This window comes from Triticum dicoccoides, chromosome 5B (assembly GCF_002162155.2).
Source record: "Triticum dicoccoides isolate Atlit2015 ecotype Zavitan chromosome 5B, WEW_v2.0, whole genome shotgun sequence".
NCBI lineage: Eukaryota > Viridiplantae > Streptophyta > Magnoliopsida > Poales > Poaceae > Triticum > Triticum dicoccoides.
This window is the reverse complement of record NC_041389.1, coordinates 677,288,597-677,297,576: the sequence shown is the minus strand read 5'-3', so window position 1 is coordinate 677,297,576 and position 8,980 is coordinate 677,288,597. Positions and strand designations below refer to the sequence as shown.

Genomic DNA, 8,980 nt, shown 5'->3' with positions numbered 1-8,980 from the left:
AAAAAAAATCCAGCCCCTGAACTGCTGACGCGTGGACAAAAGGTCCCCCTGCCTGGGCAAGCCGCTCCGGCCACGTGGAGCCCCATCTGTCCCGGTTCCCGATCGAACCGGGACTAAAGGTATAGGGCTTTAGTTACGACCCTTTAGTCCCAATTTGGGAACCGGGACAAATGACCCTCACGAACCGGTTCGAATGACCCTTTTTTTCTACTAGTGATAGCCTATGCTTCCACGAGAAAATCAAATTTATTTTCGTGTGAAGTGCTTCTACTTGAAAAGGTAAAATCACAACATGTGCTTAAAAAGAGTAAAAACCGCAACCACTCTTTTGGGCTCCGATTTTTTCTTTGCTTTTTGGGTATTTAGTTATTTTTTTGTCATTTTTACCAATTGTTTTTGGTATTCATTTTTGGTTGTTTTATGTTTTGTGAAAAAAAGTTTGTCGAAACATACTAACATAGAATCTAGTTTTGAAGATCTCGACGCGAGTGATACAACAGCAAAAACGGTTCAGCCCGGTATTTAGCCGCACGGTTCAAGTGATAAAACGAAAAACAAATCTTCAAAAAAAAAAACCTCACAGGTTGCGACTAGTGGCTCACTTGCGCACTTGTCAAACACCTAAGAAGATGAGATGACTTTTGCGAAAGGGAACATTAACTAGTGATTTTGAGTAAATTAGTTTTGACGGCTCGTTTTGGACCATGCAGGCTGGCCCGTGGCCCCTAAGTCGGTTTGCGCTTTGGGCCGTCATACCGGCCTAGGGGCCCATTGCAGCTGAAGACCCAATAAATATATGAAACGGTGTGCATTTCTGAAAAATAAATAAATTATGAAACGGTGCGCTATCTATATCTAGCTCGCCAGAGATTGAAGCAAACGCCGGACCATGCACTCGCCGCGAACCGCCAAGTGTACGTATGCAGCCATCCATCCATCTGAATCGCATCACACGCAGCTCCATCTACCACATCACATGACCAAGTGGATAGATGGAGCATCTGCAAAGATGACACACCGTTCATCGCACGGCTGATGGCGCTCGGAGGCGTCACGTCCACGCCCTCCGCGCCTCACCGGCCGTCCGATGCGGCATCAGGCCGTCCGCAGAAGAAACGCACGCATGGAAGACGTGCTCTTGATGCCGCTCCGCCGCGCATGCAAAAGTCAGAGCCAGCGTAATGCTCCTGGTGCGTGCTGTACTGGCGTATTATACTCGCTCTAAATAAATGAACGAATAATACGGTGGCTGACGTGTGCTGTACTGTGCTGGTGTTAAATGATCAGAGTGAATGTATATACGTTACCGCTATTTTTCCGGAATACATACGTACGCTCCTCCTCCTCCTGCTGTCACATGCAAGTCAACACTGACGGACGTTACTGCTGGCAAAGCATGTCCGTTACTTCCCCATTCAGTGGACAACCAACGACTGATGCAGGGTCAGCTGTCTCGGACGGAATAGCCGCTAGCGTACACACACCGCCTCGCCTCGTAAATACCCAGTCCCAGTGCATCACACCTTCTAGAAAGCGCACCGTCAAAATTAATTTCCTAACATTAATGCCGTCAGATTTATCCAGATTTCGTTTATCAGCGTGGGATTTCAGAAGTTTCCACGAACCTGCAGGTGCATATCTAGATTTTACTAGTATGTTTTAATTAACTGCTAGTGTATCAATGTATCGCCAGGTGCATAGAGAGATTTGGCCATGATGAATGAGATGGGTTTGCCATCATGCATTTTCGCCTTGTAACTGCCGTATTAATAACAGGTCAAAGTAACGCCATTGTGTAAAACGTGTGTAAATTACTCCGGGGCCGGACCATTTACTTACTCCCTAATTTGCTACGATTACACTCACTAGCTGTCAGTGCAAGTGTGGCACTTCTGCAAATAGGCACACACAGGAAAAAACCAGAAAGAAAGAACAATCCTCCTCCAGCCGATTCGTTGGCCGTCCGTCGTCTCGCAAAGAACTTGAGGAGCAAGCCCTCCTTTCGCGGATTCGATCCACGCGTGCGCACACAGGCACATACAGGCCTTTCGTCCCCCAGTTTCTGTTGCCTGCTTCGCTCGGTCCATGCCGCACTAGCGGCCGCGCTTCCAGTGCTGCCCCACACGCGCGCGCGCCTATATAGCGCCACCTTTTCTTCCCAGCCTCACACCGCCAGCGACCACACACCAGTCGACTACGTGCTGGAATTAGAAAGAAAAACCAGCCAGCCGGCCGCGATTCTGTCGTCTGGAAACGCATTGATTCGGCGATGACCAAGCACCACCAGCACCTGGGTTTAAGCTTCCGCCATGGCGCCGAGGAGGAGCGCTGGGTCGACGACTCCTCCGTCGACCACCGCGGCCGCCCGCCCCTCCGCGCCGCCACCGGCTCCTGGAAGGCCGCCATGTTCATCATCCGTAAGCGCCTCAAACTCTGCCTCAGATCTCTCCGTCCCTGTTCGTTTTGTTGGTTGATGTCGGCGTGTAAACGTTCTCTTGGTTGAATCTTGAGGTGGGTGCAGTGATCGAGTTCAGCGAGCGGCTCAGCTACTTCGGCATCGCCACCAGCCTCATGATCTACCTCACCAAGGTGCTGCACCAGGATATGAAGGTCGCCGCCGAGAACTCCAACTACTGGATGAGCGTCACCACCCTCATGCCGCTCCTCGGCGGGTTCCTCGCCGACGCCTACCTCGGCCGCTTCCGCACCGTGCTCTACTCCACCGTTGTCTACCTCCTCGGCCTCGTCCTGCTCGCGGTGGCGCAGCTGACGCCGGGCCTTAGGCCGGCCGGCGGCTCGGTGCCGCGGATCCACGAGACGCTCTTCTTCGTCGGGATCTACCTCGTGTCCGTCGGCACCGGCGGCCACAAGCCGGCGCTCGAAAGTTTCGGCGGTGACCAGTTCGACGACGGACACGCCGGGGAGCGGCTGCAGAAGATGTCCTACTTCAACTGGTGGAACTGCGCGCTCTGCTCTGGGGTCCTGCTCGGGGTGACCGTCGTCGTGTACGTCCAGGAGCGTGTCGGATGGGGCGCCGCCACGGTGCTGCTCGCTGCAGTCATGGGGTGCTCCCTCGTGGTGTACCTCGCCGGGTGGCGGACGTACCGGTATAGGGTGCCGCAGGGCAGCCCGCTCACGCCGTTGCTAAGGGTCGTCGTGGCCGCCGTCAGGAAGCGGCGCCTTCGGCTGCCAGCCGACATCGGCGACCTGCACGAGGAGGATGGCGGCAAGAAGAGGCTGCTCTGCCACACCGAGCAGCTCCGGTGTCTCGACAAGGCGGCAATCGTGGAGTATGATGGCGAGGGGCGGCGCGGGGCGTGGCGGCTGGCCACGTTGACGCAGGTGGAGGAGACAAAGCTGGTGGTGTCGATGGTGCCCATCTGGGTGGCCACGCTCCCGTTCGGCATCACGACGGCGCAGGTGTCCACCTTCTTCGTCAAGCAGGGCAGCGTGATGGACCGCCGCATGGGCCCCCACTTCGTGCTCCCGCCGGCGTCCATCTTCGCGCTGGCCGCCGTCGCCATGATCGCCACCGTGGCGCTCTACGACAAGGTGCTCGAGCCGTGCCTGCGCCGCATGACTGGGACGGAGCGCGGGCTCAGCGTCCTTCGGCGCATCGGCATCGGCATGGCGCTCGCCGTGGTGGCCATGGCCGTGGCCGCGGTCGTCGAGCGTCGCCGCCTGCACTCCGCCGCCACCATGTCCGTGTTCTGGCTGGTGCCGCAGTTCGCGCTGATGGGCGTGGCCGACGGGTTCGCGCTGGTGGGCCTGCAGGAGTACTTCTACGACCAGGTGCCGGATTCCATGCGCAGCCTGGGCATCGGGCTGTACCTGAGCGTGATCGGCGCCGGGAGCTTCCTGAGCGGCCTGGTGATCGCGGCGGCGGACCACGTGAGCTCGCACGGCGGGCGGCGGCCCGGGTGGTTCGGCAAGGACCTGAGCCGGAGCAGGCTGGACCTCTTCTACTGGCTGCTCGCCGCCGTCTCCGCCGTCAACCTGGGCTTCTACGTGCTCGTCGCCGCCCGGTACTCGTACAAGCAGACCGTCAAGGCCAAGAGGGTGAGCGCCAGCGACGTCGAGTGCGCCACCGCCGTCGCCGCATAACCAAGTAGTAGTACTAGGCAGGGAAGAATGATCGATGCCAATGGCATTGCATCATCGTTCGTTCTAGCATTAAGGGATTATTAGGATTTGTGTTCTGCTTTGTGATCGATCGTTGTGTTGCGTATTCATTCAAGTCGATGTCTGGTCTGGTGTAGCATGTTGTGGAGTCTAGCTTCTACTGTAGTACCTGTTGATCATCATCTTTTTTCTTTTCTTTTTGGGATTCGATCACTGATCATCTGTAGGTTCTCTCCAAGCGTAGAATGATTCTCATGGCTTCAAACGTGAGCACAAGAGCATAAACCCCCGTGAATGTGGATCGAGCCATACTTTGAAAAATGTTCACCGTCTATTATGAAAAATTTCATCATATATTACGAAAATGTTCACCGTGTATTATGAAAGAGTTCATCGCGTATTTCAAAAAAATTCACCAGGTATTACAAAAATGTTGAATGTGTATTTTAAATCTTTCACCATATATTATGAAAAAGTTCACCGCGTATTAAAGAAATGTTCACCGTATGTTACCACAAATTTCATTGTGTATTTAAAATATGTTCAAAGTATAGTACAAAATGTTCACTATATTAAAAAAATATTCACCGTATTACAAAAAATATCCACTATATTCAAAAAGCTCAACGATTATAAAAAATTGTTCAGTGTATACTTTGAAAAAGTTCGCCATATATTACAAATGTTTATATATTACAGAAATTTGAAAGAAAGAAATAAAAAACAAAAAATGGCTCACTACAGCGAAGCTGCTGCTACAGTACGTTACCACTATAGTACCTCTTAATGGGCCGGCCCATTTGCGACCGCCTTGTGCGTCCGCGCGTTAGTTTGACGCCTGGGCGTCGAAAAGGGAGCCTCAACAAGAAGTCGGACAGCTTCAAACAAAATTAAGATGAACCAGAGGCCAATCACTTGTAAAACTCAAGGACATATGTCTAAAAAAACTCAAGGACATCCGGGACACAAAGATACTACTTTGGACTCTACGAATATATACAGCTTTGCTGGCAAAGATCATGGTTGTCGATGATCGTGGCTATAGAAGGACAAGTTATGGGCTGTGCAATCTCGATGTATTGATCGGTGCACCAGGCACGTATATATAAGTACAGAGGTGGGCCACAACCTCAACTATACAAGGAAACAGGAGGTGGGCCCTACACACACATATACACGTACACAATATACTCAACACCTCCCCGCAGTCGAAGCGGCGCCAGTGACGCAGAGACTGGAACGGAACTCCTCAAAGATAGAAGTCGGTAGTCCCTTCGTCATCACATCGGCGAACTGCTGAGCGGTCGGCACATGGAGAACCCGAATGCGTCCAAGAGCCACCTGCTCGCGCATAAAGTGAATGTCCAGCTCGATGTGTTTAGTCCGGCGATGATGAACGGGGTTGGCGGAGAGGTACACCGCAGAGACGTTGTCACAGTAGACAACCGTAGCCTGGGAGACATCGTGATGTAGCTCCTGAAGTAACCGTCGAAGCCAGGTGCACTCGGCGACAGCGTTGGCCACAGCTCGGTACTCAGCCTCCGGGCTAGAGCGTGAAACCGTGGGTTGTCGCTTGGACGACCACGAGACGAGGGAAGGACCGAGGTAGACGCAGTAGCCAGAGGTGGACCGACGAGTATCGGGGCAGCCGGCCCAGTCTGCATCGGAGTAAGTCACCATCTCCAGAGAAGTGGACGCCGTAAGTGTCAACCCGAGGGACCTCGTGCCGCGGATGTAGCGAAGGATCCGCTTCACGAGAGTCCAATGAGAGTCAAGAGGGGCGTGCATGTGGAGACACACCTGCTGTACAGCATACTGAAGATCCGGTCTGGTGAGAGTCAAGTACTGTAGGGCGCCGACAATAGACCGGTAGAAAGGAGCATCCGACGCAGGCGAACCCTCAAGAGCAAAGACCTTGGCCTTCTTGTCGACAGGAGTAGCAACAGGATGGCAGTTGAGCATGCCAGCACGCTCAAGAAGCTCATGTGCATACTTCTGCTGATGAAGAAAGAAACCGTCCGGACGCCGAACGACCTCAATGCCAAGGAAATAATGTAAAGCACCCAGGTCCTTGATAGCAAACTCGTCACGCAGCCGGAGAGTAATCTGCTGAAGAACGGCTGCGGAGGAGGCTGTCAGGATGATATCGTCGACGTAAAGCAGCAAATATGCAGTCGTGTCACCGTGGCGATATACAAACAGTGAGGCGTCCGAGCAAGTGACACTGAAGCCCAGTGTCTGAAGAAACCCGGCGATCCGCTGATACCAGGCTCGGGGTGCCTGCTTTAGCCCATAAAGAGAGCGAGACAGCAGGCACACATGGCCGGGAAGTGAAGCGTCGACGAAGCCAGTGGGTTGCTCACAAAACACCTGCTCCTCAAGATGGCCGTGGAGAAAGGCGTTGGAGACATCCATCTGGTGAACAGGCCAGCCGCGGGAGACGGCGAGCTGGAGGACAGTGCGGATCGTGCTCGGTTTGACAATCGGGGCAAACGTCTCTGTGAAGTCAACTCCAGCATGCTGGCGGAAACCGCGGACCACCCAGCGAGCCTTGTAGCGCTCAAGTGTACCGTCTAAGCGAGTCTTATGGCGAAAGACCCACTTGCCGGTGATGACGTTGGCGCGAGGAGGCCGGGGAACCAGGGTCCAGGTGCGGTCCCGTTGAAGAGCGTCGAACTCTTCCTGCATCGCCGCAAGCCAGTGAGGATCACGGAGGGCGGCGCGAGCGGACGCAGGAATAGGCGACGGCTCCACGGCGGAGGCGGCGAGGACATACTCATCACGCGAGTACCGGAGACTCGGACGATGAATGCCGGCGCGAGCGCGGGTGACGGGGCCGGACGGAGCCACCGGAGCCACCGGCGAGGCGGCCGGTGTCGCGGCCGGCGTCACAGCCGGCGAGGGAGCCGGCGAGGCGACCGGCGTCGGGGCCGGCAAGGAGGCCGTCGTCGAGGCGGCAGAGGAGGCGGCCGAGCCGGCAGCGCCCGACCCCGCGGCGCCCGAGTCGGGGGCGGCGGGTGAAGGCGGGGCGCCGGCTGCGCCGTCGGAGCCGGCCGAGGAGGTCGTGTGGGTGGGCACCGGCAGGAGGGCGCGGGGACCGCCAAAGCCCGGAGGCGGTCCACGAGCCAGACGTGATCGTCCACCTGACGAGGTCGTCGATGGGCCGCCGGTGGCCGGCGGCGACGAGACGACAAGGGGTACCTGCTACCGAAACAGGAAGACCATCTCATCAAAGCAAACGTGTCGGGAGGTGAAAACACGGTGGGAGACGGGATCGTAGCAGCGGTAGCCCTTAGTGTTAGGTGGGTAGCCGAGAAAGATGCAGGCGACGGAGCGAGGTGCAAGCTTATGAGGCGCAGTGGCGGCGATGCTAGGGTAGCACAGGCAGCCGAGCATGCGAAGCCCTTCATAAGAAGGAGGTGCACCGAAGAGAAGGTGGTGAGGTGTAAAGTTCCCGCGAGTACGGCATGGACGGATGTTGATGAGGAGAGAAGCGGTGGCTAGAGCGTCAGGCCAAAAGCGCGGAGGCACATTGGCATGAAAGAGAAGAGTCCTAACGCAGTCATTAAGAGTGCGAAGGATGCGCTCAGCACGACCGTTCTGCTGCGAGGTATACGGGCAAGTGAGACGAAAAATCGTGCCATGTGTGGTGAGAAGATTATGAATAGCGGTGTTGTCAAACTCCTTCCCGTTGTCTGTCTGCAACGCGAGAATGGGTCGACCAAACTGCGTGAGAACATAAGAGTAGAAAGCGGCAAGGGTGGATATAACATCCGACTTGCGGCGCAACGGGAAGGTCCACACATAATGCGAAAAATCATCAAGTATGACAAGATAATAAAGAAAGCCCGTATTACTTGCAACAGCAGATGTCCAAACATCACTATGAATTAATTCAAACGGGTACGATGCAACAAAGGAAGAAGGCCTAAACAGAAGACGAGCATGTTTGCCGAGGCGACATGCATGACATGAGTGATCCTCGTTCTTATTACACGTGAAAGAAAAACTCCGAAGTATGTGGCGAAGGGTGGCAGGATTAGGATGACCCAAGCGAGCGTGCCAGAGATCCACTTCGGTGGCGAGAGCGACAGGGGCGGCGGAAGTGGTGGAGGTGGCAGAGTGAACCGGGTAGAGCTCGTCGGGGCTGTCACATCGGTGGAGCACCATCCGCGTGCGAGCGTCCTTAACAGAAAAACCACATTCGTCAAATTCAACAGTGACCGGATTTTCACGTGTAAGAGAACGAACGGAAACAAGATTTTTAATAAGGTCAGGAGAAACAAGAATATTAGACATGGATATAGGAGTGGAGTTAGATGGAAAATATGTATGTCCAATATGGGTGATGGGAAGAGAAGAACCGTCACCGACGGTAATGCGGTTGGAGGTGTGAACAGGATGGGCAGTGTGGAGGTTACCGGGATACGCCGCCATATGAGCGGTGGCGCCACTGTCCATGTACCAATCGCCGCCGCCGGTGTAGCTGGACGGGGAAGGGGCGGTGTGGAGAGCCGCCAGAAGGGTCGGGTCCCACGGTGCCGGCGGGAGGGGCAGCGCAGCCGTCAGGGGCAGCAACGGCGGCCCACCTGGCGGCGGCTGCTGCCCGTAGGGCGCTGCATAGGGCTACGGCGCGGCGTAGTACGCCTGGTGTGACGGAGGCCGAGTGCCGAGAAGGCCCGGAGTAGGTGTGGACAACGCCGGTCCATGGGTTCTGGCCGGCGTATCACGGAGCCGCCGGCTGAGGGGCCGGCTGCTGCTGGCGAGGTGCTCCTCCCTGAGCACCGTCGCCGCCTCCCTGCTTGCGGCCACCCCGGCGGCCGCCGCGACGACCCCCCCCCCATTGGCCGTCGGCTGG

General features: G+C 55.7%; 1 protein-coding gene across 1 annotated transcript; it reads left to right on the top strand.

Moving 5' to 3' along the window:
- The first annotated feature begins 2,182 nt into the window (after positions 1 to 2,182).
- On the top strand, positions 2,183 to 4,407 carry LOC119312563 (protein NRT1/ PTR FAMILY 5.7-like). Its single transcript, XM_037588292.1, has 2 exons — positions 2,183 to 2,417; positions 2,522 to 4,407. Exons 1-2 carry the CDS (start codon positions 2,270 to 2,272, stop codon positions 4,102 to 4,104), a joined length of 1,731 nt encoding a protein of 576 aa, XP_037444189.1. The 5' UTR covers positions 2,183 to 2,269; the 3' UTR covers positions 4,105 to 4,407.
- The last annotated feature ends 4,573 nt before the right edge of the window (positions 4,408 to 8,980 follow it).